Here is a 21,337-nt window from a genome sequence, read left to right as displayed (position 1 = left end):
CTGTGCATTCATGAAATGTCCTCACTACTAAATATTCCACGGTCAACTGTTAGTGGTATCATAACAAAGTGGAAGCAACTCAACCATGAAGTGGTAGGACACGTAAAATCACAGAGCGGGGTCAGTCAATAGCTACAGACCTCCAAACTTCATGTGTCCTTCAGATTAGCTCAAGAACAGTGCGTAGAGAGCTGTCTGGCAATCCAATAGACGAGTCTGGGTTTGGTGGTTGCCAGGAGAATGGCTCTTGCCTGACTGCATTGTGCCAAGTGTAAAGTTTGGTGGAGGGGGGATTATGGTGTGGGGTTGTTTTTCAGGGGTTGGGCTTGGCCCCTTAGTTCCAGTGAAAGGAACTCTTAAATCTTCAGCATACCAAGACATTTTGGACAATTTCATGTTCCCAACTTTGTGGGAACAGTTTGGGGATGGCCCCTTCCTGTTCCAACATGACTGAACACCAGTGCACAAAGCAAGGTCCATAAAGACATGGATGAGTGAGTTTGGTGTGGAGGAACTTGACTGGCCTGCACAGAGTCCTGACCTCAACACGACAGAACACCTTTGGGATGAATTAGATCTGAGACTGGAAGCCAGGCCTTCCCGCCAACATCAGTGCCTGACCTCACAAATGCGCTTCTAGAAGAATGGTCAAAAATTCCCATAAACACACTCCTAAACCTTGTGGAAAGCCTTCCCAGAAGAGTTGAAGCTGTTATAGCTGCAAAGGGTGCGCCAACTCCAAATTAAACCCTACGGATTAAGAATGGCATGTCATTAAAGTTCATGTGCACATGTGTGTGTGTATATATATATATATATATATATATATATATATATATATATATATAGGCCTATAAAAACATAAATGGTACTTTATCAAAACCCTGGTTTAAAGGTAACTGGCAAATGGTGAAACTCAGCCAAGAGAATGGCTGCTTTATTCCCCCTCAAAAGGCACCGTGTTTTGTTTCTCATGTAAATTATTTTGGGGCAGTGACATTCAGTCTGCTCTGACAGCTGGCTAGAGTGATTGGAAAAATGCAGCTGTGCGCCGAGCTGAACATGAAGGATTAGAAAGCCACAGAAAGGCAATGCTTGTGTATGTTACGCGCTGTGCTGATGGTGGGCAGATAGATTCAGAACTGAAAAAACAATTTGACAATGAATGTGAATATTGGGCCGAGGTTTTAAAGAGGGTGGTTGCGGTGGTGAAGTTTTTAGCAGAGCGAGGACTACTGCTTAGGGGACACAGTGAAGTTTTTGGGCAACTGGATAATGGGAACTTTATGGGTGTGCTGGAAGTTATCAACGAGTTTGATCCCTTTTTGAAATCGCATACAGAAAAATATGGCAATGCTGGAAAGGGAACGCCATCATACCTCTCATCAACAACATGCCTAGAATTGATTTAACTGCTGGGAGAACAGGTCCTCGCAGAGATAATCGGTCAAATTAAAGTGGCAAAGTACTTTTTGATTAGTGTTGATTCCACTCCTGACATTACACACACCGACCAACTTACATTCATCATGCCATATGTGGCACCTGATGGCTGCATCACAGAGCGTTTTATCAAGTTTCTGCCAGTCTGTCCTTGGTGTTTTACAAGACATGGGTATTGATATCAGTAACTGCAGAGGCCAATGTTACAACAACGCAGCCAACATGTCTGGTGTTTACAGTGGCCTACAAACACTCATTAAACAGGGAAACCCATCAATCGAGTGGGTACCGTGAGCTGCACACACACTCAATTTAGTGGGAGTTAATAGTGTTAACTGCTGCCTTAATTTAGTGCAGACAATTTTTAATTTTTCCTCCAAATTCACATCCCGTTGGCAGACAATTACAGCAGGTTTACAGCCAAATGACAACCAGAGGATTGATATTTTGAAATGTCTTTCAGACACTAGATGGTCATCTCACGCGCAAGCAACAAAAGCACTGCACTAGAATTACGCCAGGATCCAGGAGTTGCTGCAAAAGATTAGTAATGACACAAACCAATGTCTTACTGCACGGGATGAAGCCAGGACACTGTATGTGAAGATGGACAAGCTAGAGAATGCCATTCTGTGTAATATGTGGAATAACATACTGCAGCGTTTCCACAAGACTAGTACTGCAATACAGGCAGTTGACCTAGATTTATGTACTGCTGTTAATTTGGTCAGCTCGTTGAGGGATTACGTAGAGTCTATGAGAAGATTTTGACAAGTTTGAGATTGATGCAAAAATGCAAAAAACATGTCTCCAACTTTGTCCCAACAAGTCTACAAAGTGGACATGCATATATATATATATATATATATATAATGGAACAAGTTCGTAGGTCTGTATTGTATTGTATCATTTATCATTGTAGCCTTATTTTAGTTGATTTTCTGTATACTGTTTAATTATTTTTGGACTAATAGTGGTTAATAAAGTCAAATAATTGTATGTAAGAGAGTCAGCTGTATATCATTGCAGTCCTATTACTCAGTGCTAGAGGAGCTCAGCTTAGCCTGGGGCCAGTTGCATAAACTGCTAAGACTAGTCTTACAAGTAGTCTTTTTTTTTTTTTCCCCTTTAAAACTGTTCATAACTTTTTTAAGTCAGTTACATAAAAAACGTGGACTGGTCTAATTTGACACCGAACAGTAAGAATGATTACCTCTAACTAACTGCTAGTTAGTCATACTAGTTCTCAAGACACAATCTTAACATGATGGCTATGTTTATGCAACTGGCCCCGGGTTAGTTTCCCAGCATAAGTTGCCAGAGTAACTGAGTTTGAACTAATTTAAGTTTGCTTTATGAATTCACTGACAATAATTCTGACTAACTAAAATAAGCCTGGCTTGTATTCTAATCTTGTTTTATGAAACAGCCCTCCGGACTAAAATGCATGTTTGAGCTGAAAGCAACTTGACCTGACATATCTTAAATATTTCAGTGGCATTGTTTTGTCTCAAGATGTAAACCAGCAATGTTTTTTTTTCTTTTTTCTAAGGCACGTTTATAAAAGCTACTTAAATGTCCTAATTGAACTAAGGCCTAATCCTGGCTTAATCTAAGCCCTGTCTGTAAAACTGCCCCTACATGTAAGATTTGTAATGGACACTGTAAAATAAAGTATTACCATTTATTTTAAGTTGTAGTTACTTGTTAAAATTTACTGAGTCATGTAGGCTACTTACTTTTGGTGTAGGGTTTGGTTTAGGGTTAGTCGCTTGTAATTATGCTTAAGTCTCTTTGGGCAAAAGTAGGCCTATTTGTTAAATGTTAAAGAAATAATAGTTGAAGGAAGCTCTGCAGGACTTACAATTGCTGGCCTAATTGGAAGGCCAAATAATGGAAGAAGACCTGAAAGAAGTGTAATGGCGTTCTATGGAGGCAATAAATGCTAATATTTTAAAACCTAGTTAAAAATAAATAAATAAATAAATAAGTATAAAACATGAACTCAAACCTTTTACATTTTGTTTCACTTTCTGATTGCACTGCTTTGTAAACTAATCTCAAGTCCCAAAAATTTTAATATCATCCTTGCAAATAATAAAACTGAAACTACAAGTGTAGGCATCTTTCTTTCTTTGTTACCATGAATCATACAGTAAGCATCTCCACAGTTCAGCTCTCTTTAATAGTTTTAATGAACAAAACCATGATGATGTAGTTACGGCACAAACCAGCAGAGGGCGCCGCTAACAGTTGTGCAAATGTTTATTTGTGCATTGTCAAACAGTTGTGATGACACGGATGTGTGTTGAATGAGAGTGAACATTAACGGAATAAAATTTCTCTCTTTTTTAATTTGACATTCATATTAAATGTAAACTGGTTACAAAAGGCTTAGGTACTGAAAGCAGAGCAAACTGGATGATGGACAGAACTTCTCATCAACTAAATATTAGTGTGTGGGGTAAAATACAAAACAAAACATCCAACAAAAACATCCAACAACAATGTAAATTATAAAAATCGCAATAGCATAAAATAATAAATATGAAAGCAGCGTTTACAGTATATGACATGATACATTAACATATATATTTATATGGAGGTTGAGCATTGTTACACTAGAAGTGTAACACTTCATCTTTCAGTAGATGACAAATGTGTTTTCCTCCCTGATAAAGTATGATGTACCATATGTAAGAAAAAAAAGCTTTTTCAAACTCAATAACGAGCTTGTACAAACAAAATGTTTCAAATCATGTAAAAGTTAACTTTCTCAAGATATCTTTATCTGTTGCTGGTGCTATTTGAGAGTTTGAATGTTGTTCTCAAAATTAAGACAGCGTAGTGTATAAACCTATAGATGCTGCTGAAAAAAAAAAAAGATATTTTCTAATATTTTAAAGGCAAACTGTGTCACAATTAACTGCACATTTTATATGCACAAGAGTTTAAGATATGCACATGAACCATAAGAACATGTTTGTACAATTTCAAGTACACAAATTTTAACTCTTTTATGTATTTACATATTTTTCAATTCTCTTAAAAAATAGGTCCACAAAAAAAGTCTCAATTAAGTTGCAAATGTTAATACTGATTTTAAGTATTTTGATAAAGCTAAACAAACGGCTCTACATAAATCAAAATATTCAACCGTTCTAATGTAAGAACATTATAAGATAAGAATATGTCATACATTGAATGTCCATGTCCTTTCATCTCATTCAAACACTGGCCAAGGAAACAGCTTCTGATGACCATCAGTCATTGGTTGCACGAGTTCATGTGATCCATCTGGGTGTGCCGATTGGGTATCAGTTCCTCGCTTATGGGCAATTACATCTGCGTAGATTGCTACACTGCCCGTGCTTTAAGATAAGAACAAAACAATACTTTGATTGGTTGGGGCCCTTAAGAATTGTGAACCAGCGAGGGGGGGGAAGCAAAGGTAGTGTTAGGAAATTACATCATGAGTATCGCTGTTCGGCCTCTGCCTAATTGCTACAGGAGGGAGAGGTTTGCCATAGAAATCTGCCGATAAAAGAGAGTAATGGAAAAGAAAAAAAATTAGATCAGGAATGTCCTTTTTTAAATCAAGGATCAACTAATTTCTACTGACTACAAGGCTAAAACTACATAAACAAATTCCTAGATCAAAATGTCACAGCCTGCGTTAACATGACACAGAACATTATATGCCGCATTCAAAATGTTTCCTGCAAGCATCAGGAAAATAAATAACACATATTAGTCACAGTGCAGGAAGCGAGATGTTAAGGAGATTTTGCTATAGCATTTATTAGGTACAATATCAAGGTAGATGGCTGTGGTATTTCTGTTGGCTGATGATAGATGACTGTACAGGAAGGATGTGGCTGAGGCTTGCTGTGTGGATGGAGAGAAAACAGCTTTAAAGACAGAAATATGGGAGATGCTTACATGGTTAGGAAACAGAATGAGAAAAAAAAAAATGTTAGTGATGCGCATGCTGGTCGACATGCTGGACGTGGAAGAGATGCTATGAACCGACAATTACCAGAATGCCTTGTATCTCCAAGAGGCTCAAGTTTGGGGAGCCTAGAAACTTTGGGAGTAGCCCATCCAACTAAAACAAAGAAAAATGTCAAATGATTACCTGTTAGGGTCATTAATATGAAGCAACAAAAGAGAAAACTAGGACAAATTAGTGGACGTGGCATTTGACTATGAAAATTAATGTTTAGCAAATGACTTTCCAGAAGACTGTTGTAATGAAAACAGATTCACCACTGCGTTTTTGTTTGTTTTTAACTCACTTTTTAATCAAAATGTCATAACTCAATCTTCCAGTGACATGACAGACTTCTCTCTGACTTATCCAATCACTTCTTACAATCAACTGCAAATTGGCATTCAGAACTGCTTCCATCCAATCCCAAACCGATGACTAGAACCCCACTCTACATTTTACCATTTTCAGTAATCCGTTTCACCAATTCCATATGCCACAATACAGAAAAAGCTATGTTGTTACTTCTGTTAAAATGGCAACTTTAACGTTAATGAACAAGTAAAGGGACTGCTCTTCATTTTCTAGTATGCCATTAAATATGCTATTATATAAAATATGCTTTTATAAAAATATTATTTGTGTTATGTATTGGATTTTGGATTTCAAGTAATTATGGGTAATATAAATGAAATAAATTACCTAAACCTATATTGGACATTCTGTATTTTCCAGAATACAAGTCGCGTTTTCTTCTTATATAACGCAATTAATGTCAAGTTCACAAAACATGGATTTGTGCCGAATGAGAATGAGTTTATTTGTATAGTGCATTTCCCACACGCCAGTAGTTTCAGTTTAGCTTTAAATAGATGTGTTTAGGCTTGGCATTTATAATAAATGTTGTTTATAATGAATGCCACTATAATTTATATAAAAGTGCTACTATTACTACTTATATTAAAATAATTTGTTTTATCCTTATATTTTTCATTCCTGTTCTGAACTAAATACTGTTAACTTTAAAGGTGCCCTAGAACTTTTTTTAAAAAAGATGTAATATAAGTCTAAGGTGTACCCTGAATGTGTCTGTGAAGTTTCAGCTCAAAATACCCCATAGATTTTTTAAAATTAATTTTTTTTAACTGCCTATTTTGGGGCATAATTATAACTGAGCCGATTCAGGGCTGCTGGCCCTTTAATTGCTTGCGCTCTCCGCCCACGGAGCTCGCGCTTGCCTTAAACAACATAAAAAAAGTTCAAACAGCTAATATAACCCTCAAAATGGATCTTTACAAAGTGTTCGTCATGCAGCATGTCTAATCGCGTAAGTACAGTGTTTATTTGAATGTTTACATTTGGTTATGAATGAGTTTGATAGTGCTCCGTGGCTAAAGCTAACATTACACACTGTTGGAGAGATTTATAAAGAATGAAGTTGTGTTTATGAATTATACAGACTGCAAGTGTTTAAAAATGAAAATAACGACGGCTCTTGTCTCCGTGAATACAGTAATAAACGATGGTAGCTTTAACCACATTTAACAATACATTAGCAACATGCTAACGAAACATTTAGAAAGACATTTTACAAATATCACTAAAAATATCATGTTATCATGGATCATGTCAGTTATTATTGCTCCATCTGCCATTTTTCGCTATTGTCCTTGCTTGCTTACCTAGTCTGATGATTCGGCTGTGCACATCCAGACGTTAATACTGGCTGCCCTTGTGTAATGCCTTTCATAATGTTGGGATCATGGGCTGGCATATGCAAATATTGGGGCGTACACCCCGACTGTTACGTAACAGTCGGTGTTATGTTGAGATTCGCCTGTTCTTCTGAGGTCTTTTAAACAAATGAGATTTATATAAGAAGGAGGAAACAATGGAGTTTGAGACTCACTAGATGTCTTTTCCATGTACTGAACTCTTGTTATTCAACTATGCCAAGGTAAATTCAATTTTTGAATCAAGGGCACCTTTAAAGGATTTGTTGTGGAGAGAATGGAACTAAATACATGATGATTATTGCAATTACAATGTTTGTAAACATTTGGTTTTATTTATCAGTATTTTGCATTATTTCTGAATGTAATAAAAAAAAGTAATCAATGCAACCAATGCAATGTCAACTTTGTTTAGTTTAATTTTCATGAACTGTTCGTTTGTTTCTCTTCAGTTACCTGTTCCTTTGTTCTAGTTTCCCAACACCCATTATTTACTATAGACAATCATGCCATTAACACACTTGTTCATCATTTAGTTAATTATTATTGTATTTAGCTGATTGTCAGGTATTGTTGTGTCTGTTTCGTTGCCTTCTTGCCAGTTGATTACCTAAGTTTTTTATTTTTATTTTTGTTGTTTAAAACTGCAGTCTGTAACTTTTTTTGGTTAAAAATGATCCAAAATCAATTTTTGAGCAAGTACATAACCATCCAGTGTTCAAAACTATCTCATTATCTTAGCTCACAATGGTAAGCTTGTAATAATGTTTTATAATAAGAGTGACATGGTGGATTTCCACTGGAAATTTGAGCATGCAGCAATTCCTCTGTGCGTCATTAAGTCACGTCCGTAAACAAAAAGGAAGGAATCCAGGCTAGTCAGTTTTATCATGTGAGGACGCTGCAGGTGACGGATCATTTATAGCCTTTTCTCACAGCAGCTGAAATAATTAAACTCATCATTTTGATGGCGGATTGTAATCCAGAAAGATCCAAATGACAATCATCAATGACAACTGGAGATTCACCCGTAGTCAAAAAGCAAAAGACTTTGGACTGTTGAGTGGCTACAGAAATTGAAATCTACAGGTAACGCTAATATACACGTAGTCATAGTAATGCTGATGTTGTTAACATTAACGATTTGAGAACAAAGTATAACAGTAATAATAATTTGCACGGTTTGGCATGATCCGAGCTAATCGATCGTTAGATTTAATCACCATTGGCAGCGCAATTTATTGTAGGCCTAATGCTTTTTTCCTCAGTTGGTCAGAACAAAAGTGGCAGACATGTTACTTGTTCAGATGATATTTTCCAGTGAAAATTCTTATATTGGTCATACTTTCAATACACAGAATCTGTGATTCTGAAATACAGTATCCACGGGTGCGGTGACTGACAGCAAGCATTAGATTCATCCGCGCTGACGAGCTGTGCCGAGGCACAACGCACGTACAGATAACTGTTCCGCATATGACTGCAATTGTAGGTTTCAAACAAGAGATGGCGACAAAGAGGAAAAATCACAGACTGCAGCTTTAATAAATCTTTTTGATGGGACTTTCTCTCATCATCATTTGGACAAAAATTAACAACATCTCTGTGTTTTTTTTTTTCTCAACAATGCAATTTTGACTTGGTACAACTTATAGCCAGAGGAGGTCCTTCCTCTGTTGCTTGTTTTCTGACATGCATGTGCACTATGTCAAGTGTCTGAAGTATTTTTTTAAAAGTTCAATAAACAGATGCAAGTATTTAAAGAAGTTTTACTGTGACACGCTTGCTGCAAGGACGAGTTGTTTTGCAAATAGAAATACTTGCATTATAAGAATAGTAAAATGTAAGGAATGTCTTGGTGAAAACCTCTCAACCATATTGAACGGAACAATCACTTTGTCAAAGCACTTGGTATGGCAAATTGGCCACATGAAACTGTATTTCTCACTGTACCATTGTAAACTGATTTTTTTTTTTTTTTATCGATTTTACCAATTACTTGTTCATAGCTGAGGAACTAGTTGTAAAAGAGGCATTCTTACCTGGTAGGGGAGGAGGGGTGGGGCTTTTGGCTGCTGCTTCTTCCACTCTAAGAGGGTCAACTCTATGCTTGCGTTTCAATCGTAATTTCCTAGTTTTCTTTTTGGTCTGGTCCACTGCTCCTGATTAAAGGTGACAGAGACATTACAATCACTTCATCCACTCCAAGAAACTGCAGAGGCAAACAGGTTCTTCATGTGTACTAACAGCAAAAGCTTGTATTTGAAATGAACTGACAATACAAAAATAAACCTTTATTATTCTACTCTCAGTAAAATACTCTCAGCCCATTTGAGGAATTAGAGGTCCTACCTGATTCTGTACTCTCCGGGGTCTGTCTCTCGCTCTCTTCATCCTCCTCTTCTTCCTCCTCCTCCTCATCTTGAAGGGCTGACTGTTCTTGCTCACTGCTCTGTCTTTGGATCTCTTTCTCTTTGTTTAGTTTGTCTTCAAACTGGGATTTTTATATAAAGTAAGTATTTTTGCATCTTAACGATTTCATCCAACTTGTGCATTAAAAGAAACAATGTGACAACTAACCTCAGTAACAACACTGCTTATTGGCTGGAATGGGTTGGGCATGTTGACATCGTCTAGCTCATCCTCTTTCAGTGTCCTTCCTTCTCGCTCTGCCTCCTCTCGCTCCTGCTTGTCTCTGTCAGTGCAAAACATCTTCATCAAACTGTTGTTTGCAATTTAAAGTTAGATTACACTTTAAAGTCATGATAAAAGTAGAGACAAAAATATTTTCTTCGGTATTATGATGTACATCTGAGTGTATCAGATAAAAAAGGCCATTTAAAGGGTTAGTTCACCCAAAAATAAAAATAATGTAATGTATTACTCACCCTCATGTCGTTCCACACCCGTAAGACCTTCGTTAATCTTCGGAACACAAATTAAGATATTTTTGTTGAAATCCGATGGTTCAGTGAGGCCTTCATAGCCAGCGATGACATTTCCTCTCTCAAGATCCATAAAGGTACTAAAAACATATTTAAATCAGTTCATGTGAGTACAGTGGTTCAATATAAATATTATAAAGCGACGATAATATTTTTGGTGTGCCAAAAAAACAAAATAACGACTTTTTTAGTGATGCCGATTTCAAAACAATGCTTCAGGAAGCTTTGGAGCGTTATGAATCAGCGTATTGAATCATGATTCGGATCGCGTGTCAAACCGCTGAAATCACGTGACTTTGGCACTCCGAACAGCTGATTCATAACGCCGATTCATAACGCTCCGAAGCTTCCTGAAGCATTGTTTTGAAAACTACCATCACTATATAAGTCGTTATTTTGTTTTTTTTGGCGCACCAAACATATTCTTGTCACTTTATAATATTAATATTGAACCACTGTACTCACATGAACTGATTTAAATATGTTTTTAGTACATTAATGGATCTTGAGAGAGGAAATGTCATTGCTCCCTATGCAGGCCTCACGGAGACATCAGATTTCAACAAAAATATCTTAATTTGCATTCTGAAGATTAACGAAGGTCTTACGGGTGTGGAACGGCATGAGGGTGAGTAATAAATGACAGAATTTTCATTTTTGGGTGAACTAACCCTTTAAAAATGGGTGTTCCCCAGGGTTCTGTCCTGAGCACTCTTCTATTCTCCCTTTTACACACACAGCTCTGTGGCCTTACGCAGTTTGAACTCAATTGTGATTTCTGCTGTAGACACAGTTCTGATGGACCTGATCACTAAGAGCGATGAGACGGCAGTGAATCTGACATGGTGGTGTTGGTATAATTCTCTCTTTTTAAATACCTGCAAGAATGTATGGTGGGGATTTGGTTCTATCTATTGGCTGTTAATTGGATTTGAGGTCTAAAGGCTCCGATATACTTCAAACGAAATCGAAGAACGAACTGATGTGGCATCATTTCAAATGAAGTCAGGCCAAAATGAACTTCGTTTGGAGGTGTTCAAAGCGAACTTTCCAGAAAAGTTCACTACGGCTGTTGAACACCTTTGTACTACCATTGATCAGTGCGATTACATAATAGGTTGGTGTGTGCAGAGGCACCACCTTCTTTCACGCTGAAATCTTGTTCATTTTTCCTCATGAGTCGGTTGAGGTCAGATGTTCATGACTAAAAACATGAGCAAACTGGAGAATCGCTTTATTGTAGAAAATTAAGTTGTACTTCTGATGAAACGAGACGCTGACACTGCTTTTCATGTTTAATAGGGTAAAGCTGCTTGATTTTAAGCAATCTACTATATAAAGTGCTATATTAAATAAACATGATGTGACTTTACTAGAGTGCTGAATTGCAGAGGTCGAGCAAACATATCCACGTAGCTATGATCAGATGCTTTTCTTATGCTTTATTAAAAAAATGCTTTCTGTTTTCTGAATTTTGTCGTGTGTTGAGAGGAAAACGCACAGCACATATTTACATATCCATCTAACTGTCACTCTCAGCAGTGTGGGCGGTGTCAGGTGTTTGCTAACTGGTCACGTATTTCGAACTTCGTTTTACCCCTAACTGAAGAATGAAAAAACTTTGCCATATATCGGGGCCTAAAGTGTTGCATTCAAATGAATGAGATCTTGCAGACAACTGTTCAAGGGGCAGGGTTTATGCAGACTAAAAGTTTGGAAAAGTCTAGCATGTCACTAGAGAGAAGTCTGTCACTTGCATGGAAGATCGAGTTTAGATTAAACATTACGACAACAAAAAATAAACATAGGCATGAATCATTCACAATATAATACATAACATCAATCAATTTTGACTGACTTTAAAGTAGTTACTCTGCAGTAAAACAAAGAAAAATACAGTAACTATGAATACATGTTTGATTATAAAAGCAAATAAAACCAGCTTAGTTGATATTAACTCATTTCAGAACTTATTCTTAATGACTATGTCGCGCCTGACATATCTGGAAAAGATGGGGATCAGCATGGCAATCCATGTAAAAAGTCCTGTTAGATCACTGACCTCTCCTCTCTGATCCGCCGAACTCTCTCTGCTCTTTCCTTCTTGTCTTGTTCTTCCTGAGCCTTCTGCTCTGCTGTATCTCTTTGCACACGCTCTGAAATTGCTTCGTAGTCCTTGGCAATGTTATTCAGGAGCCAGTTAAGGCCATTCTTGATGGATTTGTCAACCTTCTTACCATAACCCAACACAGCAGAACAGGGCTCCTGAGAGTAAAGGGAACAACATTTAGCTCAGTTTTATATGATTGTTTTGCAACATTTCTGTCATGTAATTAGATGAATTAAAATTATAAATATAAAAATCACCACTCATTATTTCCACATTAATTACAAACTCAAACTGGTGTCTGATTAATATAAACTGTTTAAATATTAACTCACAATCTGACAGAGGCATTTATTCTCGTTGACGAGCTTCTCTAATGACAAGGTCTCGATGATATCTGCTTCAGCCAATGCCCCATCTTGGTCCTGTTTATTAGCCAGTCTGAAAGCCAACAAAAGAACATAAGCTGGTCACTAGGTGTGCAGGTTACTAGGTAAGCTGTCACAAACAAATGTCCTAAGGTCTGCACTTGAGGTGGACTGAATGATTAGCCTTGTATTATAGGGAACTCTTGACTTATTAGCACACTTAACAAGCTATATTTAGTCAAAAACTTCATCTGCTGTTCACTCCCTCAGTTAATTGGACCCACTGCAGCTTGTCCAATGCTCCAACAGATATACAGATGATGCATTGCACATTTGCTGCACACTGCCCTGTTCTACTTGGACTAGAGGCAGGAATTATGTGAGTGTGCTCTTCACTGATTACAGCTTGACATTCATCAAACCCTCCAAGCTCATCAGCAAACTCAAGGTCTTGGCTCTAAACACCTTCCTCTTTCTGTCAGGCAGGCATGGTTGGTGAGGGAAGGCTGCAAACATTTAAAAATGGGTGTTCACCAGAAACCAATCAAAGGATTCACATGAACCACACATGCCGACAGCTTGTTTAGGATCACATCAGTACCTACAGTGTTCAGTGTAAATGAGTACACCCCCTTTGAAAAGTAACATTTTAAATAATATCTCAATGAACACAAAAACAATTTCCAAAATGTTTTATGTAACATCTGTTTAACTTATAACATGAAAGTAAGGTTAATAATATAACTTAGATTACACATTTTTCAATTTTACTCAAATTAGGGTGATGCAAAAATGAGCACACCCCACACAAAAACTACTACATCTAGTACTTTGTATGGTCTTCATGATTTTTAATGACAGCACCAAGTCTTCTAGGCATGGAATGACCAAGTTGGCGACATTTTGCAACATCTATCTTTTTCCATTCTTCAAGAATGACCTCTTTTAGAGACTGGATGCTGGATGGAGAGTGATGCTCAACTTGTCTCTTCAGAATTCCCCATAGGTGTTCGATTGGGTTTAGATCAGGAGCCACTGAATCACTTTCACCCTGTTCTTCTTCAGAAATCCAACAGTGGCCTTAGATGTGTGTTTAGGATCAGTGTCATATTGGAAAAGTGCATGACGACCAAGGGCACAGAGTGATGGTAGCATCTTCTCTTTCAGTATAGAGCAGTACATCTGTGAATTCATGATGCCATCAATGAAATGCAGCTCCTGACACCAGCAGCACTCATGCAGCCCCACATAAGGACACTGCCACCACCATGATTCACTGTAGGCACCATGCATTTTTTGTATTCCTCACCTTTGCGACGCCATACAGTTTTGAAGCCATCAGTTCCAAAAACATTTATCTTGGTCTCATCACTCCAGAGTATAGAGTCCCAGTAGTCTTCATTTTTGTCAGCATGGGCTCTGGCAAACTCTAGATGGGCTTTTTTGTGCCTGGGCTTTAGGAGAGGCTTCTTTCGTGGACGGCACCCATGCATGCCATTCCTCTGCATAGTACGCCGTATTGTATCACGGGAAATAGTCACCCCAGTTTGGCTTTTTACTTCTTTAGATAACTGCAGTGAACTTGCATGCCGATTTTCTTCAAACCTGTCGAGGTGTTAACTTCTGTGGATGACCTGGACGTTTCTGTGAGATGGTTGCAGTTCCATCTTTTTAAAATTTTTGTACCACTTTTGCTACAAGTACTCTTTTGCATCATCCTAATTTGAGTAAAACTGAAAATTTTGTTCTCTAAGTTATATTATTAACCTTACTTTCATGTTACAAGTTAAACAGATGTTATATAAAACTTAGTCTTGTCAACATTTTAGAAATTGTTTTTGTGTTCATTGAGATATTGTTTAAAATGTTACTTTTCAAAGGGGGTGTACTCATTTACGCTGACCACTGTATATTATCTCAGATGCTAAGGGAAATTGAGGATGGGCCCCCGGGTGCAGAGATCTTTTTACAGGTGTACCACTGTAATCAGTCTGTCAGGTTGTATTACTGGACCATGCAAAATTGTAGAGGCGTCCACAGGGTGGAGTAGTAAGCTGAATGTATCAATGGGGATGTGCTTCACAAAATGCAATGTTCATAAGCCAGAATAGTACTAAAGCCAAAGAAAAAAAAGAAAAAAAAAAAAAAAAAGACTCCAGCCACCTGAACAAAAGCCTTTTTCATTTCCCCAGTACACATAAGGCGGTATGTGAAGGTGGGGTATTTCACTTTACACCTTTCTAAACACGAATCTGCATATCTCATCAGTATGTACGTACGCCATAGGCAAAGTGGGATTTTGCACAATATCAGCATAAAACCTCATTATTTACTGGTGTAAATGCATTAAAGTAACTTGCATGTTTCATTGAAGACCAGCAATAATTACTTTCTCTTTAAATACATTATGGCGATAAATAAATGTCACATTCAGACACACCCATTTGGCAGCTGTGATGCCTGATTATTGGATTAAACTGACCCAGGATTTTTTTTTTTTTTTTTTTTTTTAAGATCATTTGGTCAGCACACCTTTAAAGCTTTACTGAGTGATTGTCAATTAAGGTTATTACACAACAAATCAATTAGAACACATTTTATAGACGGTTTATATATAGATCTTTGAAGTGCACTGAATATACATTTGTTGTATATTAATTTTTTCTACTGCCTAATGTTCTGATTCTATTGACAGACATCTCATCTTCTATGTTTGATGATCTGTACTTATTCTGGCCATTAAATCACATTCAATGGCAAGAACATGTCAAGTTCTGAAAACTCACACTAATACAGGTTTGCCTGCAATACGAGGGTGCCGGAGAACCTCAGCCATCGTGTCTCTGGTTTCCTGGATCCTCTGGACATCACTGGAGTCCACAACAAACACCACTCCATAAGACTCAGAGTAGTAGTTTTTCCAAATGCCACGGATACGTTTACCGCCACCCAGGTCGAAGATTGTGACCTCGAACTTCCCCTGCTTCAAGTCCACCTTTGAGAAGCCCACTGTAGGTGCTACATCTAAAGGACTTTCTACGACAGAAATATACACATCATGAGAATGATCCTAGATCTTGAAAACACAAAACATAAAAAAATACTCAAGAAAATGTTATGGTGATGATTTACCTCCCTGGATTCCTCTGACTGTAGCGGTTTTTCCAGCATTGTCCAGTCCAACCATTACTAATGTCACCTTCCTGCAAGAACACAAATACAGCATCACTTCATTATGCATCACCCACAGACCTAATGAGAAATGATTTTTTGTAAAACGCTTTGAGGTGCAAAGGAAAAATCTAGTTTAAAACACCTGTGCCAATGAAGTACTTAAAAAAGTTTTGAAAAACTTTAATACCATTTTAAAGAAATATTTAAAGTTTAAAAAGGTTAAATGTACTAACTAAAAATGCAATGAGGTTTAACCGTAAAATAAAAGGTAATAATAATATGACCTAAAGGGTTGGTTCACCCAAAAATGAAAATTCTGTCATTTATTACTCACCCTCATGTCGTTCCACACCCGTAAGACCTCCGTTTGTCTTCGGAACACAAATTAAGATATTTTTGATGAAATACGAGGGTTTCTGAACCACACAGCAGCGTCATTGCACCTTTTGAGGTCCAGAAAGCCACATTGTTAAAATAGTCCACACGACTACAGTGATTTAATGTTAATGTTATGAAACGACGAGAATACTTTTTGTGTGCAAAAACAAAACAAAAATAACGACTTTCTTCAACATTTTTTTTCTCTTGCCTGTCAGTCTCCTACACTGTAGACGTAGGACCAATCCCAATTCTACCCCTTACCCCTTCCCCTTTCCCCTTCCCCTTTCCCCTTCCCCTTTGTTTTGCGCGTTCACGTGAAGGGGTAGGGGTGTCCCAATTCTCATTTGGTTGGAGGGGAAGGGGTAGGGGGAAGGGCCAGGTAGCCCTTCAAACGAAGATTTTTCGGGACCACACTTTAGACGAAGGGGTATGATAAATTTCCAACATGGCCGACACAGCGAGCAGAGAGACCCATAAATGTAAGTATTTTTTTACGGTAAACAGTATTTTAGTAATAAATAATCACTTGTTTTATGTTGCCTTTAATCTTGTGTTCATGTATACGGTTATGTTCTCCGAAAAAATATTTGTTAAAATCGCTATGAAAAAAGTTTGCTAATGTTTTTTACTTTATGATAGTTCCACAACATATTTTTTTATATTTTATTGAAACCCGCATTGATTTGACAACATAAATTCAAATCCGGTGGCAGCTAACTTGTCTTTTTGCCGCATGCCTGATTAATGTATTGTTTTGTTGTGGTTACGTCCATAAATACGTGTACGTTACATGATATAAACAAAAAGTGCATTCAGTTTGCGTGCTTATTCATCAATATTGTATGTAGCTGTCACCCAAGCAACAGAGATCACTACAGCTATCGATGGCATCTTAGAAGTGTGTGATAAACATCGCCGCATCTATGACGTAGGAGCTAGCGACGACTTATGATGACGTGTAACGGTCTAGTAGTGGTGTCCCATTTCTTAGGGGAATATTTTCAGCCCTATCCCTTGACACTCTGTTTCAAGGGGCAAGGGGAAGGGGTAGGCGTAGGGGTAAGGGGAAGGGGTATAAAATAGAATTGGGATTGGGCCGTAGTGAATGCAGTGCAGCATTTCCGTGTTTACGTCCGAACACCGGCTCAGTGTTGTCCAACCCTGTACATGTGATCAGCACGACGGTGTTCAGACATAGAACCCGGAAGTGCTGCACTGCATTCACAATGTAAACAGCGTAGGAGACTGACATAGAAGAGAAGAAATTGTTAAATAAAGTTGTAATTTTTTTGTTTTTGCGCACAAAAAGTATTCTCGTCGCTTCGTAACATTAAGGTTGAACCACTGTAGTCACGTTGACTATTTTAACGATGTCTTTAATACTGTTCTGGACCTCAAAAGGTGTAATGATGTTGTCGCTTCCTATGTATGGTTCAGAAACCCTTGGATTTAATCAAAAATATCTTAATTTGTGTTCGAAGATGAACAAAGGTCTTACGGGTTTGGAACGACTTGAGGGTGAGGAATTAATGACTTAATAAATGTACTTAATAAAATCTCAACACCATGTGCAATTTTATGTGAACTAACCTTGCCTAAAAGATTAACTAAAGGTCTGCAGGTCTTTTCTATGATATATTTTCCTGTTTATTTGTCTATTTCTTATACGTTTTGGTCTGCATGGTCACACCACATTAGTTTGATTTGGTAGAAAAAAAAAAATAAAGTTTTTCAGATATCAATAAGAAATGAACATTTTTATTAATTTAAGATTAAACCAAATCACTTAACGTTTTCTTTTCAAGAATTTCATTATTTTAATGAAGCTTTTTCATTTTGATATCAGGACAAACATATCACCCCATTACTTTATGTACCAAACAATATCAATATGAACTTTAATACAGAGAAATTTATAAACACAGAAGAGGTGCATTGAAGTCATCAAAAAAGTTCATGAAGACAACTTTAAACTTTTTGACATTTAAAAAAAAACTTGACATTAAGTGATGAATTAATTCACCCACAGCTGTGAGCTAAGACAAGCCAAGCCAGTACGTTAATGCATTATCTCATGACTGGCAAAAGCACACAGGGATAAAGAGGATGATTCAGCATACTACGCGCAAAAATACAATGTAAATAATGTGGCCTTTCCGACACGAATTGACGTCAAAAATATAAATTCAATGATAAGCTGTCCGGGGCTGTAGAGTCACAGCTGTTTAAACTACAAGGCTGCCAGTGGAGGCTTAAGAGGAATAATAAGACATCTGTGGAGTAACACAAATATATCCTGAAGTGACATGTGTTTTCTGCTCACCATCATCAACCTATGCTTAATTCTGAAGAAATGCCAGACAAACACGGGCCAGGCGGCATAAACAAACTTCGCAGCCCCCACTGATGCACACAGGAAAGCTAAAGTCCTTGGCTACCAAACACATACACACACAAACAGATACTTAACTGCGGCACTTGCGCCGCAGGGACATCAAGCGCACTATCCAGGTGACAGTTCTCTGCAACCAGGAGGCCTTCATCGAAACTGGGAATAGATCAAGATGACAGCTAGCTTTCCCTTGACTTCGGTTGTTTTTGTCGATACACTCTCTCTCTCTTGTCTCTCCTGGCATTTGGTCAGCTCTGTATCTTGGGGATTAGCTGGGGATTTCTACTTAGCCCAACAAGATCAGTGACAGGGTGCTAGAGGACACGCTACGTTCAGCCAATGAAATTAATACAATTATTTAGACAGTTAGTTGTCAGTGGAGAGTAAGAGTCTCCATAACATCACTGGCACTTTTGGGGCCAGACATCTCCACTTTAAACGGACCGATTCTTAGGTGCAATCAACCATTTTACGCATATTTAGATTTTAGGCTTGTCAAGCATCTTGTTTCAGGCACAGCAGGTGATGTGAGTAATCAGATATTTATCACTTGGGTCTAAGCCTATGCCTGTTTGTGAGTCATGTTCAAACACGTATAGTGAGAGGTGCATGTAGGGCCTCTAATCAGCATACAGCATCTCTTTGAAAGTGGACTTAAACACTGAAATTGAAAATGACACTAGGATTAATGCAACCTCATGACAAATGATGAATCTACTGTGTAAAATAACTTGGTCACCAGAAAAACAGTTTTGTTAATGTAAACTAAAACTTTTAAAATATTTTCATTAATTAAAATAAAGCTTAAATAAAATATAAACATTAGATAAAAAAAAAAACTAAAATAGAAATGTTGGCAACTAATTAAATAAAATAAGTAGTACAAGTAGTTTTTTAAATGTCACAAAGTTGCCTTTTTTTTGGTGACTTGAATGTACCTCTTCTGTGCACAAATTTTCTGCACCTCTTAAATTAAAATAAAAAATGAATTTCTTATAAATATTTGAACAACTTTTTTTTTTCCCCTACCAAATCAAACTAATGTGGTGTGACCATGCAAAATACCAAACCAAGTGGCATATGTAAATAAATTAGGATTGACCTTTTCTTAGAAATAATGTTGCTTTTATTGTTACTTTTTAACCAACTGGTCTCAAGGACTTTTCAGTGAATGTATTAAGTACACTAAAGACATATCACTCAAATATGAAAATTCTGTCATTTTCTGAAGCCCCATTTTGTTCCATCCAAACCATTCCATCCACCAAAGTATTATAGCCTACCTACAGGTCCCATAAGGATAAGGACATGATGACAGAATTTTTTTTGTTTTGCTTTACAATAAATGCCACTTGATTAGATAATTTATATTATGTATAAATTATTAAATTACAAAGGGGGAAAAAAAAGTTTCTTTTTATTTCAAAAGTAGATCATTCCCAAACGTTTTTCCTCAAATGATGCATTTTACACATTACACAAGTTTCACATTAAACTTCCCACTGCAAAACAAAATAGTAAAAAACTCAAATGCACTCATCACATCATCAGCCATGTCATTTTTTGTTGCCATGAATAAAAACAATGACAAACAGTATAAAGAAGACAGTCGCATAGTTAAGAGTCAAAAACCACCCATGGCAATTTTTAGTGTGGCTTACGTGTCCAAATACAAACTGGAAACACTGTATAAACACTGTTAGATAACATATACACAGTTGCACATTACAGGAATTGACAGGTCTGCTCAGAAAAGTTAGTAAATGTATCTTACTGTCTTTGAGTTATAGACACTCACCTTGCAGGTTCTCTCCATCGTTTCAACCAGTTGCAGCAGTTCGCCATCAGATTGAACATTTCACCCTAAGTGCTTGAACTAGGACTTATTTAATGACAGCCGTCTTGGCTGATTACTAAAATTCCTGGCTAATTTGTGTTTTTAAAATCAAACCGTTATCTGCTAGTACCCTCTTATCTGCCTATCTGGGCGACTCGTGATTTACTTAAAAAAGACATTTTGTTATGTCATTCTACCAGAGAATAAGGGCAAAATAATCTAAACATGGTCAACTAAGATATACTAATTATCAAACCGTCACTTACGAAACTGACCATAGAGTTTAGTTTCATCTTGCTCACTACACGAATCAATGCACCCTCACTGAAGGCTAACCAGTTAGCTACTGCATACGATCCATAAAAACTATTGAATTACATTATTGTGTCCTTAGAAGGAAAATCGAATTAGACTATAACTATACATACTGTTTTAACGTCCCCGGAAATGCTTTACTCTTAAATTCAGACCGTTTTTTTTGCACAAACTGTAATGGGATAACTGTTAGCTTGCTAGCAGTCCGCTTTGTTTACCAAGCTGAATCTGGCTGCTATGGCTGCAGCCACGATTTCGTCGAGGGTCTGGGTTGCCAAGTGTTTAAAAATTGTGTGACAATGTTTGTATGAAAAACTAAATAAATGTAAACGGTCTTTGTAAGCTTTCAACATGTGTTTGTACTCAGACAACTTAATCTTTACACAGACACCCTTATTATACTGTGTCAATCAAAGTGGCAGAAAAACATTCGTCTAGAAAAAGTTGACTTGGCAACACTACTTGCCTATAAGTAACGCAATCTAAAAAGTGAACAGTGCCTCCAGTGGACGGAGAAGTAGCAAACTGTAGGTAATTATCACCACATAACATAAACGGGTAAATAATTTAAAACATAGTGGTGCCACAATTCTGTCTGCCAGACAAAGTAATATCTGTTTTTTTTCTTCTTCTTTTTCTTCTCTGGGCATG

At 37.3% G+C, this 21,337-nt stretch overlaps 1 protein-coding gene across 5 annotated transcripts; it reads right to left on the bottom strand.

The window, feature by feature from the left end:
- Positions 1 to 3,609: 3,609 nt before the first annotated feature.
- arl13b (ADP-ribosylation factor-like 13b) lies at positions 3,610 to 21,262 on the bottom strand. 5 transcript variants are annotated; one of them, XM_048196961.1, is made up of 11 exons: positions 20,333 to 21,262; positions 15,720 to 15,790; positions 15,374 to 15,623; positions 12,555 to 12,660; positions 12,175 to 12,377; positions 9,748 to 9,862; positions 9,520 to 9,661; positions 9,210 to 9,329; positions 5,483 to 5,551; positions 5,254 to 5,331; positions 3,610 to 4,977 (listed from the first exon to the last, which is right to left on the bottom strand). In XM_048196961.1, exons 1-10 carry the CDS (start codon positions 20,389 to 20,391, stop codon positions 5,258 to 5,260), a joined length of 1,209 nt encoding a protein of 402 aa, XP_048052918.1. In that variant the 5' UTR covers positions 20,392 to 21,262; the 3' UTR covers positions 3,610 to 4,977; positions 5,254 to 5,257. The 5 variants fall into 5 exon arrangements, with proteins under 5 accessions (XP_048052918.1, XP_048052917.1, XP_048052920.1 ...); XM_048196960.1 differs by lacking the exon at positions 5,254 to 5,331 and having other exon boundaries at positions 3,610 to 4,814; positions 4,913 to 4,977; XM_048196963.1 differs by lacking the exon at positions 5,254 to 5,331 and having other exon boundaries at positions 3,610 to 4,814.
- Between the last annotated feature and the right edge of the window lie 75 nt (positions 21,263 to 21,337).

This window comes from Megalobrama amblycephala, linkage group LG7, assembly GCF_018812025.1.
Source record: "Megalobrama amblycephala isolate DHTTF-2021 linkage group LG7, ASM1881202v1, whole genome shotgun sequence".
In the NCBI taxonomy this organism is placed as follows: domain Eukaryota; kingdom Metazoa; phylum Chordata; class Actinopteri; order Cypriniformes; family Xenocyprididae; genus Megalobrama; species Megalobrama amblycephala.
Note: the sequence above shows the minus strand (reverse complement) of the source record. Positions and strands in the feature narration are given on the sequence as shown.